Raw genomic sequence first — 25494 nt, forward strand, 5'->3', positions numbered from 1 at the left:
AGCAATGACTCATGTTAGCACACAGGCTGTAGCTTAATGGTAGCCTCCATCTTGCAGGCAAATGTTTTCATACTTACATTCGACCTCTCCAGGGAGGACTGAGAAGGTCTTCAATTGTGAAACCCTGGAGAGCTCATAAGTCAGTCTAGCCCAACCATTAGTTTTATAATACCCCGCTAGAAACATTGAAGATTAAAGTTACCTGCATTAAGGTATGTTGGGAAAGAATGATTGAGACAGTATTGAACTAGGGAATGGATGCAAACCATGTGGCCCACTAGCAATCATTTCAGGGTTCCCAGAGTCTCTGCCCCCTCCATTTTTGTGTTTGGGGGTGTGGGGCTGGAAGCAAAAATGGATGCCTTAAGCCCTGCAGGATCCTTCAGACAACTGAAATCCCTTCCCCAAAGGGGTCCTGGCTGCACTTACTTTTGGAGTGGAGCCCTCAACATGCTTTGAAAGTCTGATGTGACCTGGAAGCCAATGAAAGTTATGAACCCTGCGTTAGGTGGATTAATAGGCTCATTCAGTGACTGGATTATCACACTGTCTCATGATGTTTTCCATCACTGCTTGTTATTTACATCACAACTGGCTTTGTTCATATATGACATAACGTAATCCAAGGTTTGCAAGCCAACATCATTATAGCTTAGCATGACGTGTGAATTCAACTGGGATAAGGTAGCTTCTCTATCCCTCTTAATTGTGTCTAGGCATGATAGAACTGAACAACATCATTCTTCCACCGATAAGCACACAGCCAAATGTCCCCGCACACATTTCTGGAAAGCAAAGAGTAACTTGCAAGACTTGATGTCTCCTATAAATGGTGAAGCAAACGTTGGCATTATTTGTTTACCCAGACTTCCATTATATATTAGTAAGACCCACGTAAGGCTCTGAAAACATTCAATAGCGATAATAGGCAAACATTCAGAGAAGCAAATGCTTTTTCACAGAATTATAAATCATATTCCAGATGAACAGTTTTCTTTATTCTATCACACATTAGCAGAATAGCTAGAAGACTGCTCTGCAATTTGGTTTAAATGACACCACTTCCACGAACTCCCAAAGTTGCAGTATGGCATTATATAGAGCTCTTTATGTGACTTCCTGAGGGACACGGTGGCGCTGCGGGTTAAACCGCTGAGCTGCCGAACGGAAGGTCGGCGGTTCGAAACCGCGCGGCGGGGTGAGCTCCCGTTGCTAGTCCCAGCTCCTGCTCACCCAGCAGTTCGAAAACATGCAAATGTGAGTAGATCAATAGGTACCGCTTCGGTGGGAAGGTGACGGCGTTCCGTGAGTCATGCTGGCCACGTGACCCGGAAGTGTCTACGGACAACGCCGGCTCCAAGGCTTAGAAACGGAGATGAGCACCGCCCCCTAGAGTCGGACACGACTGGACTTTACGTCGAGGGAAACCTTAACCTTTACCTTTACCTTATATGACTTCCTACATATACCAAGAGCTTTGAGAGAACCAAGCACACTGACCACATTCCCTAAGTGCACACACTGGATAAATGTGCATAGAGCAGGGGTAGAAAAGTGACCCCCTGACCACAACAATTTGCATCCTTGACCACTACTGATATTGGTTTGGGCTTCTGTATTCAACAACATCTGGAAGCCTAAGGTTTCCCATTCCAGAGAACAGCTTCCTAGAAATCACTACTCAGGGCTTTCAGGGTGATAGAAAATCAACATGTATAGAGTTGCCTGGGTACGACGACTTCTTCCATGCATTGGCCTAAATTTGAGGACAACAATGGCAACCAATACCCCTTTGGGAGCACACGTCCCCTTTTTCAATTTGTGACCACCAAAGTAACTTGAGATTGCACCACCAAACTGGCCAATTGTCATCTGCAGGTTTGCGGCAATTTTTGACCAAAATTGTAGTGAAAAGATGTGAGGTGAAGACACGGAGAAGTGAATTGCACTCATTTCCATCCTTCAAGCCTTCAACACCTCTTCAAAAAAGCCAAAACTGCCACTGCCCCACAGTGGATATCCTTAGAGATACACCTCTGCAAACTTTGCTGTGTGTTTTTGTGTGTGCGGGTTGACACACACAATGCCCCACTTCTGCCTTAACACATAAAAGGGAATAACAAGCCTAAACTCACCTGGAAATCAGGAATTGAAAGAGCAGCTAGACACCGAAACTTCAAGTTACCAGCCTTTGATGCGAGGTACTTTCCATGTGACAGACCAAATTTCCACTATGATTCACATCATTGGCATAATGACATCATCATGCAAATGGAATAAATCACCATGAGGACATAATTTAATAGATGTCTGTGAGTAATGCACATATCCTCAACTCAGTCCATTAAAATGAGGATACCCTTGTAATTAGAACATGGTATCACAGTGCATCAGGCATTTCAGCAACACGAGCAGAACCCTCCAGATGCTTGACTCAGCTCAGCTTCAGCTGGTTAACTAGGTTCTCTGACATATACCAGATATGGCTAGATGAGAATCTTTATTGCATGGAGGCCCAAAGTCACATTTGATTGCCTTCTGTCTGCATGGAAGTGCAAATTCCCTCTTACAACCCCAGCAGCTGAAACTCACTGCCTTTAGTTCATGCCAAGAATCTTTGCTATGCACTTCAGGGCCTCAAGCAGTTGCTGATATCTACACAATGGACAACTCAGCCCACTTAACTGGTAGCTCTAGGCTTAATTCACACAAGCTGGGTCATCTGGATGAAGCCACACTTCCTCTCCATGAGAAGCTGGAGTGTCTCAGCCTCAACTTTCCATCTGCGATGGAAGATATTGGAAGGAAGGAGAAATGGCAAAATGCAGAACTTTGGAAGAAGCTGGGAGCTCTCGGTCAAGAATCAGTTCGGAAGTCTGGAAGGAAGTGGAAGGGAAGAGAGAAAGAGAAGGGACTTGTGGGATAGTGGTGAAGGTGTTGGACAAGGACTGGAAAGATCCAGGTTCAAGCCCACCTTCAGCCACAGAAAGTCTTGGACAACTTTGGATTATTCACTCTCCCTCACAGAATTGTTGCGGGGATAAAAATAAGGGGGATCCTTATATAAGGGGTGTTTTTCTCTCCTGTTCACCCCCACCAACCCAAGCAGGGCAAGCCACTGTATAAACAGAGAGAGAACCCTTTTCGCACTGAAGATGTTGCCTAGTCTGGCAATGAAATGTCTGCGGGAAAACAAGAAGGCTCAGAGAGCACCAAGGGCTCCACAGTTCAACCCTGAGTTATAAATATTCTCTTTGATTGATACAAATCTTTGTCTAAATGTTGGTTGCATTCTAGCCCTGCTCACCTCAGATTCAGGCACGGGACCCCCAACATATTTACTATTCCTCCTGGACAAAAATTAGTTCCCCTACTTCTTCTATAGAGGGTTGCATTATTTATACCATTCCCAAACTGCATTGTAGGCTGCCCCACCTTTAAAATGCCAACCTCAAATGACACTTTTGCAGCAGCTGAAAAATGCGGCAACTTGTCTGAATATGTTGCGACAGTTTTAACCACAGAGGATTCTATTGGCTTTCTCCCATGCTAGAATGACTCTTAAGCCAGCACTGGATACAAGGGAAGTCACTAGGATCTAGTCATGAAGAGCTTTTCCCTCTACTGGTGATCCCAAGTCTTGAGTTGGTGACCTTGAAAACTGTAACAGCAGGAAACAACATCAATACAAAGGCAACCCATCTCCAAAGTAGCAAGTATTGGGACTTAGCAAAGGCAATTGGGACGCCTAATGCAATGTGACAGTGTAATATAGTTAGGGAACAGGGGATTCAATAAGCCAAAACACTGTGTCACACACCAGAGCATTGGATGAACACAGCACTGCCTCTCTTCCCAGATGTTTCCACTGGATGACCCACCTAGGCTGACAGTGGTTTGAGGGAAAAGAGAATAAATGTTTGCAAGCTTGAAGAAAAATAAGTATGTACGGTCCTGCTCTTTGATTGATCCACTTTCTTCTTGCTGGGGCCATGAATCTGTGTTCCCCTTGTCATGATTATGGCAATGTAGATGAACAAAGGGGAGAAGGGACATCCAGGAAAACAAAGATAAATCGCTTTTTTCAAACCAGAGAAAGAACTCAAAATAGATTATAAAGCGATCAGCCTCCAAGGGTCTGGATAATAACAGCAATCAGGAGAAAGCTCTAATGTGTCCTTCCTTCCTTCCTTCCTTCCTTCCTTCCTTCCTTCCTTCCTTCCTTCCTTCCTTCCTCCCTCCCTCCCTCCCTCCCTCCCTCCCTCCCTCCCTCCCCCTCCTTCCTTCCTTCCTTCCTTCCTTCCTTCCTTCCTTCCTCCCTCCCTCCCTCCCTCCCTCCCTCCCTCCCTCCCTCCCTCCCTCCCTCCCTCAACCGGCAATCCCATACTGTGGTGTATCTAAGGTCCTCAAAATATTCAAAGAAGTTTCCCATAATCTTTTGTTTAGCAAACGGGTTAAAAAGACTGGATCAGAGTAACTTCAATGCAATTTCAGGTGGATTCACAGCTGACTGAAAAATGTTCAGTGGTTCTTCATCAGTCCCTTGAGAGGTTCTGTTTTGTTCTGTTCAAAATGACAAATGGAAGACATTCTTACCAAATTTGCAAATGACACAATACTCATAGATACTGGGAGTAGATCAATAGGTACCACTTTGCTGGGAAGGTAACAGCATTCTGTGACTGTCATGCTGGCCACATGACCACGCAAGTGTCTTTGGACAATGCTGGCTCTTTGGTCATGAAATGGAGATGAGCACCGCCCCCTAGTGTCAGACACGACTAAACGGGAACCTTTACCTTTACTGCTACCACATAGGCTGAAACTAATAAAATGAAGATCAAAGTCATAAACAGCAACAACACTGCTTTATGCCTAGAGAGCAAATTGCTGCCTTGTGAGTTTAAGGGCACAAAGAGGGTAAAAGCAGATGTTCTCTCAAAATTCCTCCAAACACACCCTTCCACTACAGTGTAATGACCTGAACGCTCGAGCATTCACTGAACAAACCGCCCAGAGACTTTGTGCTTGGTTAACTGTTTAACGAAGCAAAGCGTCTGATACAAGGAAAAGTTGCGAATGGCAGTTCCCGCGCGTTCTACAGTTTAAAATCACAAAAGCCTCCAATTCTCCCCCCCCCCGCTCATTCCCTGCATAGGTATGCACCCCCTCCCTGGTACCAGCAGATGGCTCAAACAGCTTCTGCCCATTGACCTTGGGCAAGGGGCATCTAACCCAAACAATATAATTCACACTCCAATCTTGCTCCCCCTCCCTGCTGCCGACTGGCAGTCTGCTGACATGGATTTCTGGGTTTCTTCAAAGTGGAAGCGAGTTTGATCAGATCTTGTGTTAACATCTGGTCGAGGAGTCTGACATACAGAAACTATCAAACACGGACATAGTCTCATGATGAAACTGGAGGTGACACACACATAATGATTCTTCACGTAGATTCTACTTAAAGCTATTTATATTCCCATTTCCCCTTTTTAATGTTTTCACACACCAGAAGTGATCTGTAGGAATGATATGCCTCCAACTTTGTCAGAAATGTGTAGAACATTCATAGAACAAAGGTAGGGAGAGTCACATTGCTTTTTGAAGGACCATATCAGAAAGTCTTTCTATCCAATCGAAGAGAATTATCTGTAGCTCGGGGTTGAATTGTGGAGTTCTTAGTGCTCTCTGAACTTGGTTGTTGAACCAAACTCCGAGAGCACCAAATATTTTCTTTGTTCAACTATTGTTAAGTCAGATGCCTACGAGTAAGAAATGTCACTATTATGATCAACCACTTTTTGCCTATCCTGTCTCACTCCTGGCATCTACTGATAAACCACTAATGAAGAGCAATGGCCTTGTGAAAGGTACTGTGGAAGGCTCATGAACTATCATCTCAATTTGCAGGATGATATGTTAGTCAATTCCTTTTTAAAAGGAACTTTGCTTCTTTATTTACAATACCCCAAAGTTCCTGATTGAGCATGAAACCTCATTATACATCCCTTGATCAAACCCATGTTCTCATGGAGGTTCAGCCCAAAGTGGCTCATTTTGATTTTGAGACTTGGGTTTTAGCCTATATACATAACTACCACTAGATGTCAGCAAAGTGCTTTCTCTATCTCACAGTTGCTCTCTAGTAATCATTTGAAGTTTTGCGGCCCAAATAGGACAGACCTAATGATACAACCTTCGATACTTTCATGAATTTCTAATCCATTTGATTAGGGAATAAGCACAATCTTATGACATGCCTTTTGATCCTTGCCTAAATTTATTTATTTTCTATTTATTAAACTTTTTTAAAAATATATTAAACATCCTACTTTTAAAAAGTGCTCAAAGCAGCTGGCAATGAACATTAGGACAATAAAAGAGAGCATGAGGGTGCATCATTCGAAATATAAATGGAGGGCAAAGAGGCAGCAAATAAAATTAACTCACTTTGGGTCCAAGACAGATACTGCGCATTATTTTTAATGCAGCTGGCTTTAAAACGTTTATTCAGACCTTTCAGATTGCTGGGATAAAACACTGTGCCTTACATACATACTTACTTATTTATTTAGAGATTTCTTCTAAGACATACATCACTCCGAAGAGCTTACAATATTTCAGATCAATACAAAATGTTCTGTGCTTACAAGACAGTGCCAGAACACTAGCAAAACACTTAGAAATATGATTATGAAACAATTACAAAGATGCCTAATACAAATTGTAAAACAGGCAGACTGCAAGCTTGCATCTTCTAAATCTTACATGGTCTGTAAACACAATGCTTTTCGTATAAGGAAAATCTTCACTCATTGGTTGAACCCCAGCAAAAAAAAGGAAGGAATTCCAGAATTTGGGGGCACTCTCTGAAAAGGTCCTTTTTTTTTTACATCTTACTCAAACATGCCTGTGACACAGGCATCAAACTTTAGGATTAGGAAATGGGCAGGCCAAAATGGGAGAGGATAGATCTTGAAATATCCTGGATCTAAGCTGGTTACAAGTGTATTTCTGAGCACAATTCAGGGGTCACCATCAATCCCCTGAACTGTGCTCAGAAACACTCTTACAACCAGCTTAGCTTTTTACCACCAGTGCAACATGGTCCAGCCAGTGACATTCAACATTCTTTCCAATACATTCTGAACTAGCTGCAGTTTCTGAAGATTTTTCAAAAGTAGCTTTCAGTAGAGTACATTACATTAAACTAGTCTTATGTCACTGAGATTTGTTACCACCATCAGGTTTGACCTCATCAGGAACAGATTCAAACAGCATACCAAGCTAATCTGGGCTAAAGCATTCCTGGCTGCAACCTCCACCTGATCTTCCAGACACAAAGATGAATCCAGAAGCATCTCAAACTGGGAACCTGGTTCTCCAAAGGGAGTACTATTACAACTGAATCCTATTTTAAATTCCCCTTCTTTCTGACCAGGAATATCTCTGTTATAACAACTTGACCAATTTTGAACATATTCTCTTCTCTTGAGGTAAAAGAGAAACCTGCCTATCAATCATGTATTGACGATGATATACCCCAAATTTCTTGAGGTTAAATAACACGTTTCAAACAATTACAAGAAGACCCAGCTCTCTGGAAAAGGCTCTAATGCTGGAAAAGGTGGAAGGAAAGAGAAAAAGAGGACAACCAGCAGCAAGGTGGAAGGAATCAATTACAGTGGCGATCCGTGAACCCTTGGGAGACCTGAAAGAACAGGTTAGGGATAGATCGTCATTAAGAAAATCTTTCTATGTGGTCACCAGGAGTCAAAAACGACTTGATGGCACACAATAAATAAATCAAAAATAACATGTGAGACAAGACTGAACATCACAGGTGGGACTGCATAGGTGGGACTCCACCACATATGTGGGACTGCACATGAGTTCCCAAAACCACACTCTGAAATTAGTCTTTATGCCAGAGTTAGAACCTGTATAAAAGAGTACCTTCCAAGCGAATTTCTGTCAGGCAGTTCCAAAGTAAACCACCGTCCATGGTATCATACGTGACGGAGAAGCACAGCAAGATCAGTATGGATTATGTCTCTCTGAAGTTTATTTTATTTTTATTATTTATTTTCTAGCCCGCCTTTATTATTTTTATAAATAACTCAAGGCAGGGAACATACCTAAGACTCCTTCCTCCTCCTATTTTCCCCACAACAGCAACCCTGTGAGGTGAATTGGGCTGAGAGAGAGGGACTGGCCCAAGGTCACCCACCGGCTTTCCTGCCTAAAACAGGACTAGAACTCACAGTCTCCTGGTTTCTAGGGTGACCGAAGCTTTCCCTCTAACCCAGGGACTGAGCTGAAATGGGATTATGGAATCCATTTGATCCCCAAAGCCCTGGTGTTGAGATGTACCACCTACTTAAGCATTTTGCCTAAAAATAGCAAATGAGAGATTGGTTGGAAATTGTGTGACACTGTGGGGTCCAAAGAGGGTTTCTCAACCAAAGATTTCACAAAAGCCACCATAAGGTTGGATGATACATTTCATCCCCCCCAGTAACACCTTGACCACCCTTTATCATTTTTGTGGGATAGGCGGCCATATAAATTGTTTAAATAAGTAAATAATCTATCAATAGGTTGATAACCTATCAGCCAAGGAATTTAAGGGACAAGCACACATATGGTTTACCTCGTGTGACCCAAATCTCTTGTTCACATCTTCAGGCCATATGAAGGGAAGCCTATCCATAACACACAGACTAGCCACCTCAGATACATCATTAGGGTCTGCTGTAACCAAGGAACCCAAGAAGAAACAAATGTGAGTAATTATATCTGCAAACCAAGCTTACAATTTTCTCTCAGTCAAGTTATTGGACATTAAGAGGGAAATATCTTTAAACAAGCCAGAGAATGTAAAGCACAAAGCACTGCATTTTTAATGTAATTTCAAACTGAACTTATATAAACACACACTTGAATCTGCAAAAACTACAGCCTTTAAAGAATTAACCAAAGATCATATGATACCAAAGACAACATTTATAATTAAACCGTCTCTTCCAAGGCTTACAAAGAATACAATACTTGATTTCTCTTAAAAAGACCCTTGTCTTGGTGTGTTTGTAGTGACTTGCGCATTTCAAAGTTTGGTAGGACTCAGAACAGATTTTTTTTGAATTCTACTTTTATAACTCTCATGCCCGCATTAAATGAGAAAGCCTGAATTCAGACACATCCCCATTAACTTTGACCTAATTTCTGATATTGTACTATTAAACACCCATTTCTTAGTTTACCAAGATATACACTTAAAATTATGTATGGAAGGATCCCATAATATGAAAAAGAGTAAGCAGCTTTTTCTTAACCACATGGATGTTAAGAGCTGGAAGTCCCTGTGATATAAGGATTAGAGCCAGATGCAGCTTCAAATCCTCACTTATGCAGAAAGCTCTCTGGGAATTTGGGAGGAAAAAATCACCGTTTCTTAGCCTAACTGACCTTGCATGGTTGTTTTGAAGCTAAATGGAGCTGAGAACCATGCATGTAGTAGCTTAAAAACAGAAGTCCAGTCCTGTGAGGGTCAAGTACCCTCAGCTGCCCGGTCAGCTACCGAGATCTTCCATGTCCCAGCATGAGAGATTTGAGGAAAGTTAGGGGAGAGCCAGTCAAACGATTATCTCAGAAACGGTGACCCAGTGCAGGTTCTGAGCAAACCAGAAAGCAGCGCTTCAAAGAGACTCTGCCTTTAATTAACCCACTGCAATTAAACTGGGAAATTCCTATTACAGCTTCCAAGGTCCTATCCCAGACTGGTATTATCCATGCTATTCATGTTTCCTTGGTTTTACCAGCTCTGTGGGCTGTGACACCCAGCAACCAGGAGTAAATAAACCTGGTCCAACAATTTGAACTACATTGTCACAAGTTGTCTTTTGCTTGTGGGTTGATTTTAGAGTTTAAAAGAAAGTAGATCGTGGCATCTTGTGGAAGTATGTATGGCAGCCATGTAAAGTCCCAGCAGGTGTCAGCGTCAAGGCATTTTCATTGTACTCAAAAAACTAAGCAGGGCTGGGGGACGTGGATGGGAGACCACTAGGAGATCCCTGGGCCAGAGACTAGACTGGAAATTTTAAAAAAAAAGGTAATGGCAAACTAATTCTTTATTTTTGCCAGGAAAACTACTACATGAATGTGTCCAAGACACACTTAATCCACAAAAGCAGCAAAGACAGCGGGTTTATTTATTTCCAGCCATTTGTCACTGTAATATCTTACTAATGCACCGTTAATGGGTTTACAATGAAGAGTAAGACAGGTTTCTATTGCCAAAGGGGAAAGAGAGTCATCGCAATGGAGGCACTAACGGGCAAAGGGAAAGCATTGCCTTGTAGCAAAGGGTTCACGTAGCTGGCCATCCAGCTCCTGCAGGATTTATGTTTTCAGAGTTTAATAAACCAAAGGCAGCAACAATGCATTAATAGTCCACATAATTCCTTACAAGCTTGCCTGCTGGCCCTGTACCACTGTAAGTTATGGCTGGAATAGCATCAGCCTGAAAGTAAAAACATTATAAATTCTTCCGATTTACTTCTGTAGTGGCACGTTGGCAGGAAAATCAAGAGGCGTTTGCTCAGTCCTTCAGCCCCAGGATCTGATTCTCTGACGATGCCCAGGGCCCAGGCCTGAATGAGACATCCTTTGAGAACATGGGGATGAGCTTGTCATGGACAATTGAACCTCCCAGGAGAAGTCCAATCCAGTCTCACGAAGAAGGCACGTTCAAGCAATTGTATCGTTTTGCTCCAGCATGAAAACGGGGTACATTTTATTAACACTCCAGTCCACAGTCCCAGACCAGTTCACAGGAAATGGCTGCATGCATTGGGATGTCAATAAGTCACCAGACATCACAGGCGCAAAGGACTGTAGCTATTCTCTGCCAAGACCTGTCTGTTGGTTTAGAGGATGGGAGGATTCAATGGGGAAAAAAACAGAAAAGATTTGATCAAACCTATTAGACCAGTGTTTCTCAACCTGGGCAGCTTTCTGATGTGTGGACTCCAACTTCCAGAATTCCCCAGGTAGCCCCAGGTAGCTGGCTGGGGAATTCTGGGAGTTGGAGTCCACACATCTGAACGCTGCCCAGGCTGAGAAACACTGCATCAGACGCTTGAATCATTTCAGCTAAAACAGAGACAGGCAACCCGCAAAGGCCCTCAGCACCTTGAATATTTGGAGATCACATTGCCAAAACTTAGTGGCAAAACAGCTGGTTTTTGGCAGCATGGTTTGGAGGGCTTGCCCCCCCCCAAAAAAAAACAAGGGTGGGGAAAACCCTTAAACTAGTCCTCCCAAATTGATCAATACTGGACCACTGAAATTCAGCCACTTTGCCATTTGGATTTGGGGCCGCAGTGATAATTCTGGGAGAGGATTTAAGAAGTGGAAATTCCCCCCCAAAAGGTCCCAACATATTTTGTCCACCTCTTTCCAACGGCATCACCGTATGACCAGGAGCCTCTAGCATCCTTCAGGATGGGTCTGGAGGTTGCCCCACCCCCAGATGAGTCTGGAGGTTGTCAATTAGACTGCTCTTTAGAGTCAAAGCAACAGTGACATATTGCAAACCCCTTCTCCTTCGGTTAAAATCATATTTTCTCCTGCAACCAATGAGAACAAAGCTCATTCCATTTGTCCAGCAAAGAATAAGGCCCTTTGCTCTATTAAAGTCATTGTGATCAATTTTATATGAGCATCCAGGTAAGGGGTGGGGAATATGCATCTCTCCAAATCTATTAAGATTGTAGCTCCTGCCAGCCTGACCAATGGTCAGAAAGGACTGAGGTCACAGACCAAAGACTGTGGGATTAAGGGAGTCTTAATCTAATTTTCTTTCATAAAACTTAAAATCATAGTTGTTATGATTATACAGACATTCTATCAGTTTAGAATTCATAAATACTATGAGTGATGTTGTATAATTTTTACCTGTTACTTTGAATAGAGGTTAATATTATTACACGCCATGGACCTTTCAGTTTAAAGGCTCCTTGTTTTATATGATGACATAATTATTGTAATATATTTATTGTATCATTTGTTGCTTTCGTTCTGTGTCTATATTGCACTTAGTTATAAGCCCATAATAAATACTCTTACGGGATCTGGTATTCGGCTTTACAGAGGCAATCATGTATTTGAAAAAGTGCCAAGGGACATCTTTTGTTTGGAGCACTGTCCAAATCAAGTCTGGTTTAAAGATGAATGAGCCCTATAATGAGAGGGGAGGGGCCTGGACATGCCCCACCTGCCCTTCCACCATTTGCAAAATACTGGCAGTTGTGTGAAGAGCAGCAAGGTTGAGTTCTGAAACTATATACTCTCTCTATATATATAGAGTCCCCTTCTTGGGGGAGATGGGCAGTAATAGAAGTTTGACAAATAAATAAATAAACAAACAAACAAACAGCTATACATCTGATCATATAGTACAGTATACATTTCCTTGACTTGGCATCTTCCAGATGGTTTGCCATCATTCCTGACCAGCAGATGATGCTGACTATAGATCAGGGTTTCTCAGCCAGGGTTCCGTGGCACCCCAGGGTTCCACAAGAGGTTACTAGAGGTTCCCTGGGAGACCACGATTTGTTTCAAAAATTATTTCTAATTCAGGCAACTTCACATTAAAGAGGTAAGTTTCATTCTTTATTTTGAGTTTAAGAACACTGTGAATGCACATCTACAGGCCTACTCATGAAACGAACATAATGATTTTCTAACTTCTGGCCTATATTTGAGCCTGAATGTGCAGGGGTTCCCCAAGGCCTGAAAAATATTTCAAGGGTTCCTCCAGGGCCAAAAGATTGAGAAAAGCTGCTACAGATTATGTCAATCAAACCCATTTGGAAGTTACCAGGTTCAAGAACTTTGACAGGCTATAATCAGAACAGCTACATGCCTAACAAAGGAAACATTCACCGTAACTCTGGAACAGAAAGGAAGGGAGAAGGCTGAGAACATCACACAATTATCCTTCCTTGCAACCAGATCTAAACAGCCAAAGGGGAAAAAGAAATATAAATAGCAAGCTTGCTAAGCAAACTTTTTGGGGTGGCTGAACAGATATGCTGCTACTGACTCTTGGTGCTTCCCTTTAATTCCAACATCAGAATGGCATTTGCAGACATGCATAGACTGCATAAGGGACTTGAAGCCAGGCAGTTTGCTAAACCGATAACAACAACTGGTTTAAGTTAGAAATGTTCCTCTGGAGATTGCAGATAATACCAAGGCCAGCACAACATGGATTTTAAGCCCATCCCTTTCCCAAGTCCTCACGGTGGCTAGAATAAAAGGCCAGTGTATCTGGAGAGATGGGAAAGCTTCAAGCAACGCTATTAGTAATAAGAAGCTTCTGTATCGTTCCCTCATAGAGCAGTGAACAGTCTTCTTAGCCCAAAGCATTATATCAGCTGAATACAGGCAAGTGCAAAATAAGGTCTGCCGGTACAGTGCCAGACAGGGAGAGGAAACAGATTTTTGGAATTATAGGACATGCTCAGACCAGGAAAAAAAAAATGAAGTCTGTTGAACACAAATAGCATGAATCCAGTACATTCAAAATTCTTCTACATAAATAGCATGATTAATAGCTCGGGTCAATACGTACCCTGATTGGAATTGGGTTTAGCTTGATTTCAAACCCTCACAACAGCTCATAACCAAGAAAGGTAGATTCCCAGAACTTCCTTAGTTAGTTTTGTTGCAAAGGAAAACAAAAAAATAAAAAATGGGTTACAAAATCTCAGAAGCTGGGTATGTGTACTTGACCGTTAATTTATCAGTGAGTATGTTAAGGTGGGAACTCTATGGTGCCTTTGACTCCTCTTTCTAATTGTCTCTTGAGACAAGGAGATGGCTCCCTATTTAGAAAACACAAAAATAATGTCCATCAATTCTTCATCTAAAATATTTTGTCCATTCCCATCCTCAAGCTCAAGAATTCCATGACAGCAATATAGAAATGCAGCATTACACCTAGCAAACCGCAGGTAAGCATAATTCATATGAATCCAGATTCATCCCTTTAAAGGTGTACAGTAATACCATTAATCCTGGAAGAACAGGCCAAAGGTTACATCCCCATGGGTGAGTTTGAAGGAATGGGGAGCAGAAACATATTCAGGTTCTCAGTGTCCTAGAGAGCAATACAAAGCCAACTGATGGCACCATTTTGGGGATTTTTTTGGGCTCTAGGGAGGGGTTTAAGAGTAGGGATCGAAGCAGGGGACCTCTCAGAGGCAAATCATTTCCACTCCCATCATTCCCACTCCCATTCCCACTCCCATCTTCACCAAATCTGAAAAATGAACTAAAATTATGCTGCCACCAATTTGGTGGCATAACCTAGGGCCATTGGGGCACAAATTAGGTGTTGAGGGTCACATAACCCTAACCCTTGTTTTCATTTTGTTCATTGGCCAGAGTTCCTTGGATAGACAGGCAACCATAAAATTGGATGGATGGATGGGTAAGATTTGAGGATTGTCCACCCATAACCTGATTGCACTTGATGGACAACAGCAGTGGTATGTTTTTATGCCCTGGGAAGGAGAACGTTATGCTGGTAGAGACTAAAGTCAGAAGCCATGTTAGCTGGAACAATATCTTCCAGGGAAAGTGGCAGGAAGCTCATCCAAGTGGATGCCACTCAGGGATTATGCTGTCTACAAAAGTATTGGAGAAGTGAGGGGGTGGGATCAATTGTCCTCTTCTCACCAAACTCCTACTTCTCTTTCTCTGGAGAAAATTATTTTAATTCAAAGAACAAAGCAGCTGAGTCATGCACTGGACCCCCAAAAAGAAGGTTTGCCAACCAGTCAAGAAAAAACCCTTAAAGGGTGATGATACACCAGTACTGAGAGACAGAGAGAAGAAGAATAAATTGGGGAGGGGGGAGAAGTAAACAAACAGGGAAACGTGTGAGGAAGGGCAGAAATCCCTGACTTCTCCCCTTCTTAAGCTCCGAAGTCCTCCAGAATCCATCCCAAATGCATCGTGTGGAGAAGTCTTCTGCATACCTGATCTGCCTCCAGCAGTGATCTGGACATTCCCCGGCTTCGTGCAGGTATGCATGTGCACACACAAAATCCCGCAGAAACGGTTTCCTAGCAGAAAGTCTGCGGTGTGGCCTTCAATTGCTGAGACTTCATTACTTTTACAAAGCCTGCTGCCAAATAGTTATCCACGCCGCTTGAAGTATTACCATCAATAATTAAAAACAAGCTAAAAGGACCCAACCGAAAGGTCTTTGCTAATGCAGCTTTATGGCACAGGGTGAGGCCAATGTGCTGCCAGCTGCCTAGCTAAATTCCACTAGTTTGCATGTCAGGCCATCCCGTCGCTCACACATAACAAAAAAATTCGCCTTGCTCCTTCTCCAGAGGCTCCACTGCAATGGGCAATATCCATGAGAGTTCCACATTAAGCTAATTGCTACTAGTATTATACTAGTATTAAAGATCAAAAACAGAGGCACACCATCACAGCCAAAAGGCTTTATGCAACTCTCAGAGACCCCCAAGACCATGTTGTTCTTGGCCCTTCACATATCGCCCATGATTTCCCATCGGCTGTCACCAGGAAGTAAACAGAGAAAGGGGTTGGGCTATGATGCCAGAGAGCTCTGGAAGCTGTAACCCCAAAACAACTGGAAAAGATGGGAAAAGATGCTTTAATCACAGAGATCCATGATAGCCAAGGTGTTCTTCATAAAAACACCTCTGTATTCATACATTACACTGTGGCATGGTTTAACCACGGTTTACTGAATAAACTACATCAAGTTCACAACACATGCTAAGCCACAAACCAGGATATACAATCCAGAATGGTCTACTTCACAACCGCACTAAGGTATAATGTAGGTTGCATGCTTGGGACTTAGCAAATTATATTTCCCCAAGCACTCTGTGTTATGAGCACCAGCTTTTTCACAGTATGTATACAGCATACATATCATACAAGAGAAGGAAATATTCTAAGCACTGCAATGTACCTCTTACAGGCATCTTGCAGAATCCGTGACAAAAAATGATGAAGCATGTGTCATGACGTCACAGTGCAAACCTTACCTTTCTCCTAGCACGCTGATATCAGACACAAGCACGTAAGTCACAGGGCTTCCGTCACATCACATCCTCCTTATGGACACCTCTGTTTCTGGGTTCCAAATAAGAAGGTCAAGAACTACACAGAGGGATAAACTCACTAGATCTCCTGCTCAGTCCTGTCCCCAATTCCTTAGAGTTTGCCAAACTTCTTACACGCTTGCAAACTCATATTTAAAAAAATCAATGAAGGGGCCAGGAGACAGATGGTGTTCCAGATAGTGGGAAAACTCCATGTCCATCTTCTCAGATCAATGGTGCTCATAAACGTTATCCAGCCAGAGGGTCAGAGGCCCCCACCCCACTTGCCTTCTGGAAGGCCCCTAAGACCTGGCTTTTCCCCCAGGCACTGGGTCAGAAGAGGAGGTTACCCTGGCATTTGTAGTTTTGAATGGTAGTATGAGAGAGTTTTTGATTTTTTGCTTTGCCATGTGTTATCTGTTGTTAGCTGCCCATATCATATGGGCAGCTGTACAATTCTTTTAAATAAATACATACATATTTTAAAGACTACAGCTGGATGATAGTGGAAAAAACAGTCACCAAAAACGTGTATAAACCATCCTTCCATTAGCTTCAAACTACAGAATCCCAGCTCCTGCTCACCTAGCAGTTCGAAAACATGCAAATGTGAGTAGATCAATAGGTACCGCTTCGGCGGGAAGGTAACGGCGTTCCGAGTCGTCATGCTGGCCACATGACCCGGAAGTGTCTATGACAACGCCGGCTCCAAGGCTTAGAAACGGAGATGAGCACCGCCCCTTAGAGTCGGACACGACTGGACTTTACGTCAAGGGAAACCTTTACCTTTTTACAGAATGCCATAGGCTCATCATATGAGAGCAAGAAGAAAAGATGGAAAGGAAACAAGCTTTTGTATTCCCCAAAGTTATTCTGGCATGATGTTTCATAGCTTCTCACAACTGGGCCCCCAAGAGGTGTTAGATGGTGTGGTTGTCTGGGAATATAGGAATTTCAGTCAACATAACTGGAAGATGCTGGGCTGGAAAAAGATGTTGTTATCAGGTCAAGGGAGAGCAATGTCCCCAAACCAGAAACCAATGACTACCTACAACTAATTACACTTCCCAAAAGAGGTGTACTACAAAGCCATCTGTCATGTGTTGAAGCTACAGATTTGATTAGGCTAAGATGGGATGGGATGTGCCTATACTTACAAAGAACAGAATCATGCAGGCAATGATTTTCCCTGTGACAATTTATGAGCTTTGAAGAAGCAGGATAGAAAGAGTATTGATGCTTCTGAACATTGGTATTGGAGAAGACTTCTGAGAATACCATACATATCCAAGAAAACCAATAAATGGATTGTAGAACAAATCAATCCAGAGTTCTCGCTTGAGGCACAAATGACCAGGCTCAAACCATCATGCTTTGGATACATTATATGAAGATCTACTGTAGCTCTCTGGAAAAGTCTACGATGCTGGGAAAGGTGGAAGGAAAAAGAAGAAGGGTCTGGTTGGAGACAGACCATCCTGGGGAAGATCTATCTATGTAGTTGCTAAGAATTGACACTAACTTGTCATTATCAATCAATCAATCAATCAAGGAACCTGTTTAATCCAGATATTTCTGCAGGGCCAAAACGTTCAGGGAAAGCTGATAACTCTGAAAGTGTTTTAGCTTTTGACTCAGAGACTATACAGAAAGCACAGAAAATACATATTGTGGGATCAAAGTAGTCCCTGGTTCTACCACACACTGCCCCATCCCATATCCATCACAACTAGAAGGTATGCCCTGATTTTCTCCCTTCGGACAGATGCTACCATCTGCCCAAGCTAGGTAATTCCTCCTTGTCATTTTGAGAATATTTACACCTTTCCTCTCCATTAAAATTCACAAGCCCAGTTTATAAAATAGCTAAAAATAATTTTGCACAGAATTAATTTATTATCCAGTCAACAGACCTATATGTACATTTTTGCAAAACAGTAAATATTATATTTATAGACAGCAACAACGATCACAATTCCATCACAGATGCATAATTATGGCTTGGCAGTAGAGCTCTACAATTCATAATTCCTGAAGTATTTCTACAGGAATAGAGATCAATTTAGATGGCTTAAAGCAAAGGACAGTTGATAACCAATAACCCTCAGGTTTCAATGAAAGCTAGGCTGACCCAGGAAAGCATAAACAGTTGGCAGAAATGACTCAAAGAATTATAGAGCTAGAAGGAGCCATTTAGGCCATGGAGCCTAACTTCTGGCTCAATATGGGAAACCAAATGAAAGCATCGCAGAAGATGGCTGTCTAGCCTCCACCATCTCAACTGCTTTGCTAGGCAAAGGAAAAAACCAAGTTGTGCCAAGAATTTGTCAGAATAGGAAGAAAATTTCTACAGCACTGAAGGTTTTCCAAGGCATCTAATGGGTAAAAGAAAACTCTTGAGGCACGTAAGAAAGAACAGTCCTGCTGGATCAGGCCAAGACATGCCTTAATCCAATATTCTGTTTCTCATAATCACCAATCAGATGCCTCTGAGATGCTCACAAGCAGGAGATGGAAGCATAACATCTCCCACCACTATTCCCTGCAAGTGTCCTAACAGCCAGGAAACACGCTGAGACAAGGAACTGGTCTCTAATGTTTTATTGCTTGTACATAACAGGAATCCTAACAAACTGAAGAAGCATGGGAAAAACCCAGCCATATAAACCCCAAGGGTTAAGGCGGGCCCGATCTGTGTCTCTTTGAATGGCTACCTAATTCCTCAGTGCTACGCATGCGCTTGACAGTCTGGATGGGAGCCCCCTGCTAGCCATCCTTACTCATGACAGCAAGTGGTATTTGGAGCACAAACTGCTCGACCCTAGAGATATTACCAAATTTTCAAGCCTAACAGGCCTTTACAACAGCAAGACTAAGTCCTTAGGGTGAAAGGTTAGACATTTCAAACCTCCTTTCCCAGAATCCTTTTGGGTCTACACATCCTAGCTCAACCTCTTGCCTTGGTGTGCATCTTAGCAATTTTTGCTACCACTGTCTATCTGAGACAGAGCACGTTATTTGGTATTCTCTCCACTAGCCCCAGTGAGGAAGAGAGATAGGACTCCCTCTTTCTGGCAAATTAAAAGGAAAAAGGTGAAAAAATATTAAATAAATTCTGTGATGCCACACTTGACCCTGTAGCAATCAGACATGTGGCTAGGGAACTCAGCCCCTTCTTCCTCCTCCCCACTTCGGGAAACTGAACAATCTCACAAGAAGTAAATAAAATAAAGTTTTATTTTAAAAAGAGAGAGAGAGAGAGAGAACTTTAAAATCCCTTGTAGCTTTAAGCAGTCACAAGCAAAACATCAATAGCAAAGGCAATAAACTACATAGTTCTTCAAGTCACAGAGATTTAAAAAGGATCTCCCAGTGAAAATATAAGGCTCAGGGTGGACCATTAGATGATGCTGGTCTGCTCTTAATTTAGAAGGATCTCTGCTATAAAGAGGTTTCCAGTTGCATAAAACACATTACTGAGCTTGTACAAAGAACATACATATATAAAAGACAAAATATTAGGCTTAAACAGATAAAGACAAAATAAAAATGAATGTTTTGCATTATTTCTAGCTGATTTTTTTTTTTACCTATCCTTTCAAAGTCATTTTCATGAAACAAATTTTCCTCTGTTTCAGTTATTCCTGGATTTCCCCTCCAGATCCCTCGGGATTCCAGTCAATTTCTTTCTGAGGCTGTTGGAGAGACTGAACGATCTCCATTTCTCTTCTCAGCCTGTTTCCAACTTCTTCCTTTACTCTTTAACAGACCAAAATGTTTTTCTCCATCTAAAAGGCGAGTGGTTGAGGGAATCCCCTGAGCGTGTCTGAATGGAAGAACATCTCTCCCTGGGAAGACACGGATTCAAAGTCTGCAAATGTCTGAACCTGAGTGGCAAGAAAGGTTACCATAGCTTTGGGAAAGCAGGATGGTTCATCAAAACATCCTTGAGAGACCTCTCCTTCGTGAGTTCAGCCAACCCCCCCTTTAAGTCATTCAAGTTATGATCATCACCACATCTTGCAGTAATGAATCCCACCGGTCAATTATGCTCAACTAATAATGAGACTAGGTAAAGGTAAAGGTTTCCCTTGACATGAAGTCCAGTCGTGTCCGACTCTAGGGGGCGGTGCTCATCTCCGTTTCAAAGCCGAAGAGCCGGCGTTTGTCCGTAGACACTTCCATGGTCATGTGGCCAGCATGACTACACGGAACGCCGTTACCTGCCCGCCGAAGCGGTGCCTATTAATCTACTCACATTTGCATGTTTTCAAACTGCTAGGTTGGCAGGAGCTGGGACTAGCAACGGGAGCTCACCCCATCCCGCGGATTCGAACCGCCGACCTTCCGATCGGCAAGCTCAGCAGTTCAGCGGTTTAACCCGCAGCGCCACCGCGTCCCCTAAATAATGAGACTACACTATGTAAATTAACCTCAGAGGGAAGAAATATAACCAGTTGACTCGGTCCAGGAAAACAGCCTTGGGCAACCTTGATGTTTCTTACTACATATGGAGTATGTAATGATACCCTCTGAGCGAAGACTGAACCTTGAAATGGATTACTGCCTGGATACACAGTGAATAAAGAAATGCCTGTAAAATATAGAGCATATTACAGCCCAAGAGGGGTGAGGGCCTGGAGGGACCAGCTCCTTGCATGTTTTCAGGTTAAATCTTATAACTCAGGTGTCTGATGCACTTCTCCTATGTGTGACTACAACTGGTGGCTGCTGTCTGGAGAATCTTCCCATCCATCCCTCCTTTGGTTTGCAAAATCCACATGATCTCATCCTGCTTTAGGGTGATTAAACTCACACCGGGAGTGGGATCTCTCCTCCTCTGGCGGTGATCAGTGGAGTTTAATCCCCAGCGTAGTGTTTCCAAGACGTAAGACCCTTTTTCTGGTGACTATACAGTACTGGGGAGTGGAAAAAACAGAGAACCAGGAGTTAAAGTGCCAGCCACAGCACGTTGATACAGATAAATCATGACTATTGTGGAGGAAGAATGAGATGTTGTTAAATTTGTTTTGTTTTTCAGGTGGAAGAGGCAAAAAGACCAAAGACAAGGTGCTAGCGGAAGCAAGCCAATTTAATGTTAATCAATCAACGGTCTGTTCTAGGGGCAAGGGGAAGAATGGGATTTTTATTTAATCCACTATTTTTGGAATCAGACAGCAGGAATCCCACTTTTTAACACAGTGGTAGAGGTTGTGATTGTGTTTTTTGCTGTGGGTGCACAAAGATTCAGGGAAGCTAAATCTGTTAGAGCACAACTGCAATATGGCTGCTTAAATATGTTTAACAAGAAATTTAGAATTTTGGCTTAAAACGTGTCTCCGGGTGGATTTATATGGCTGAGCAGACCCCCCACCCTCCCAATTTTTCATCCAGACCCTCAATTTTGGGTTTCTTTGAGCCTGGTGCTGTGCTTTGGATATGGCAGAGACACAGACTGAAATGGCAACATATGGGGAAGGGGGAACTAAGCACGGTGGCCCTATTTTATGTACACCTTTCTACAATTACATAATAGTTTATTTAACAAACCTAATTACTTTCATGGCAAAAGTGCTTCTAATCAGTAGGTAGTTAAAAAAAAAAAGGAAGAGCACAGATTTTCTCCCATAAAGACACTAATTCTCTGGTTAAAAGCTCAATAATAAAACAAAGATTTCCAAAACAGCCCATGAAGACTATTTCACAGTTAAGTCCATGCAGCACAATCTTCAGTTCCCTTTAGCTTTTTATTAGAAATGCAAACCATCTTGCAAAGATGTCTTCTCACTTAAATTGCTAGTGTGAATAAAACTCTGTAAAGGAAAGGGAAGAAATGTCTAGTCTTGCCTTGGTTGTGTGCATCATTGTTTGAATATGCTTCACTGTCATAAGAGGTAGTCTTCTCCAAGATGAGCTAGACTTCTGGTGACTTCATGGACACATACATGTAGTATCCTTGGCCTAAAACGTGGAAGTCATGTGATTTTCTGATGGAGCTACCCCGTAATTTTTGCTGCAGATCAGAGATTTACTTTTTTTCTCATTCTAGGTTCATCACTCGACCCACAACAGATTCCATGGTTGCATTCATGCAGCATGTCTAACTCAGCATAAGAAAATGCCATTCCTGTGGACGTGTAATATGCCAAACATAATGAACCGTACTATGCCTATGTTGAAGCCCACAAACTGGCAACATAATGTTACCCTCACCTTGCAGACTGCAACCCAACCCATGAGTAATTTCCAGTTCCCCACACTGTTGCGCAATGATCATTCATGTCAGTAGGACATGCACAGCAGAGCTATGCTTTTTTACTTCTTTTTTTTTAAGTGAGCTAGCCAGCCTTCTTCTCCTTGATCTTTCTGCTTCTCCTGGTTATCTGTTTCACAGTACTCTGTGCCACTACAGAAGCCACTCAATGGCGCTCTTCTCAACTAAATCAGGCTGAAAACAAGTCTTGCCTTAGCACAGTGTCTGAACCTAACCAATCTCCAAAATGATGTTCTCTAGAAATGTTGGAACTACAGTTTCCCAAAGCTGTAACCAGCATGATCATGGACTCCTGGTTGGGATAGGTCGCTGCACAAAAAGGAATGCTAGTCTGCTACCCTTATATCTTGGTTATGTGAAACATCACTTTGTTGATACAAAATTATCACACTCATTAAAAAAAATATCTGGAACAAGAGAACAACTGAAGACACGGATTTCTGAAGAATGTTGTAGCTCCACAGCAGTGTTTCTCAACCTTGGCAACGTTAAGATGTGTGAACTTCAACTCCCAGAATTCCCCAGCCAGCCATGAATTCTGGGAGTTGAAGTCCACACATCTTCAAGTTACCAAGGTTGAGAACCATGCTATAGAGGGCTTCTGTTGCCTAGCTGGTACACTTGGTTTCAGTCTTCCTTTCTCCCAAATCCTGCACTGTGCCCCATTCAAGACCATATACAACAAGCAGAAATGTTTACTGTTTAGTTCCCTGAACTGGACCCCAGTTTAAATAAATAGAGAATTACTAATTAGCCATGATATTACAGACAGCATCCATATACAATAGCAGCGCACCTAGAAAAGATAAACTGCAAACAGAACCACTTCCCTGACCTGTTTGCAGGCTTCAGACCGCAAATAAAATCTCATGTTTTGTCTTTATATTTATCTGTAGATTATGCAGATTTCAGTGGATGGCATTTCCTTTAAAACAAACATAACAGGCACCTTCCACAATTAGCTTTTGTCTCTGGAACAAGACAAAATTTGTCTCTGGAACCCGGTAAGATAACATTCATGTCCATTTGTGCCTTCTTAGTTAGGAACTAAGGGAAAAAGAAGGGACTGTTTTGGTGCAAGGCAGTTAATGGTTATTATTTTTCTTTCATAGCAGAAGAGCTTGGCTCCTTGGGAAATTCCCAGTATATTTCTTTTTGTTGACAAGTTGCCCAAGGGCTGAACCAGAATGAGAAAGCAACACAGGCCGGATTATTGAACACCCTGGTTTCTATGGCAAATCCTTCACAACACCTTGCGCGCTTCAGACCTTCATGAAAACATTTCATTTCCATGCGACCACAATAACAGTGCATTATCATAACCTTTGCATCCTGCACCTGCGCATTTCTCAAGGGCTCGGCTTTTAGGAAGAAAATAAAACCATGTGCTCCCATTGCCAAAGGCATCAATCCATCACCCAGGTGGGAAAAAAAAACAATTTCTTAGACATCTTGAACTAGCATTTCACCAATCAGGATACAGCCTAATTATTTGCAATCTGTACTACAAAACACTTTCTAATGAGGTTTTTTTTTTGAGGGGGGCGGGGGGCTTCCAAAGATGTGGATTGCTTATTCCAAGTTTAGTTTTCAGTCTTTGCCCAAATTCGGTGATGTGGGTGCTTCTGCCATATGCCTTTCAGAATCTTTGCCCAGACTGTGTTCTTAAAACACCCTAAGCCCTCAATCATGAAACCACGGTTTCCTGAATTAACCAAATGTCTAAACTGACCCAGTATACTGAACCATAAATTAACGAAACTAGTAGTCTTCACACAACAAATTGACTCCATGGCATCGCCAACCACGCTTTAACTTACAGTCGTGTAAACACAGCCTTACTCGAGGAAACAGAAGGGGGGGGGGGAGAAGAGAGAGAGAATGCACTTGTCAGAAGCGTGTCTGAATGCAGATGTGCACCAGGGTATTGGAGAGAGCTTTTCTTGAAAGACGATTCGCGGGTGACACAAGGGCCGGGATAACGCGCAGCTCCCCGTCGGGCGTCGGTCACTAACTCGGGGTCCTTCCCCTCCAACGTGCGAACCACCCGGGCTGCCACCCACCCCGCCCTCCGCGGTCTGGCCCCACCTCTCGGGTTCAGGTCCGGACTTCGCAGCGGGACCCCAACTCCCGGGGGGAGCGGGGGCGCAGCCACGGGGCCCTCCCGCCCGCGACCCGCGCGGGCGCCCGGCACTCACACGAAGGCGTGGTAGAGCAGCGCCCAGCCCCGCGGCCGCTCCAGCGCGTCGTAGATCAGCGTCTGGATCCGCCGGTACTTGACGTTGTTCCGCTTGACGGGCCGGCTCAGCGGGGTCTTGGCCAGCAGCCCGATGGCGGGCGCCGAGCGCTTCCCCCCGCCGCCCCTGCCCGCCCCCTCCAGCAGCAGGGCCCCGTCCCGGTCCGCCCCGGCGCCCAGAGCCAGGGTGCCCTGCTCCAGGTCCCCGGCCGAGGCCAGCTCCCCCGCCGCCCGCTGGCCCTCCCGCGCCCCACCGGGGGCCGCCGCCGGGAGCCCCGCCGCCGAGGCTGCCTTCCGGGACTTCACGCCCATCTTCCCCCTCGCCGGCTCGGCCCGCTTCTGCCGCCGCTGCCCGGCGCCTTCGGGGTGAGCGAGGGCGGGAAGGAGAGGAGGAGGGGGGGGCGGAGGAGGAGGAGGGGGCGGAGGAGCGGCGGCCGCGGGGGGGAGCCCCAGGCCATGGTCCGAGCCCTCCCTCCGCCGGGGCGGAAGGGGGTCCCCGGCGGCAGGGCGCGGCCGGGGGGGGGAGGGAGGCGGCGCACCCCCAGGCTCAGGGCCCCCGCCTCTCCGGAGGGGGGCATCAGCTCCGGCGGCGGCGGGGCCTCGCGGCGGCGGCGGCGAGCGGCGGCGGCATCAGCGGCAGCACCTGGGCGAGCGGCCTGGCCCGGGGGGAGGAGGAGGAGGAGGAAGGCGAGGCAGGGAAGAGCATCGCGGGTGCCGAGCCAGGCGGCGTCCTTCCCCCGCGGCCGCCCCGGCTGCTCTCCGCCCCCGCCCCCCCGCCGGCCTCAGCTCCTCCCCAGCCTCGCCTCGCCTCGCCTCGCCTC

The 25494-nt window shown here is 44.1% G+C and overlaps 1 protein-coding gene across 1 annotated transcript in view; it reads right to left on the reverse strand.

Annotated features, from left to right (window-relative positions):
• KCNQ3 (potassium voltage-gated channel subfamily Q member 3) overlaps positions 1-25213 on the reverse strand; it is a 125240-nt gene extending 100027 nt beyond the window's left edge. Inside the window, exon 1 of the mRNA XM_063300277.1 lies at positions 24636-25213. Coding sequence (XP_063156347.1) covers positions 24636-24985 — 350 coding nt within the window. The 5' untranslated portion in view covers positions 24986-25213. The remainder of the gene's footprint in view (positions 1-24635) is intronic.
• Between the last annotated feature and the right edge of the window lie 281 nt (positions 25214-25494).

The sequence above is a fragment of the Candoia aspera genome, chromosome 3, assembly GCF_035149785.1.
Source record: "Candoia aspera isolate rCanAsp1 chromosome 3, rCanAsp1.hap2, whole genome shotgun sequence".
NCBI classification, from domain to species: Eukaryota; Metazoa; Chordata; class Lepidosauria; order Squamata; family Boidae; genus Candoia; species Candoia aspera.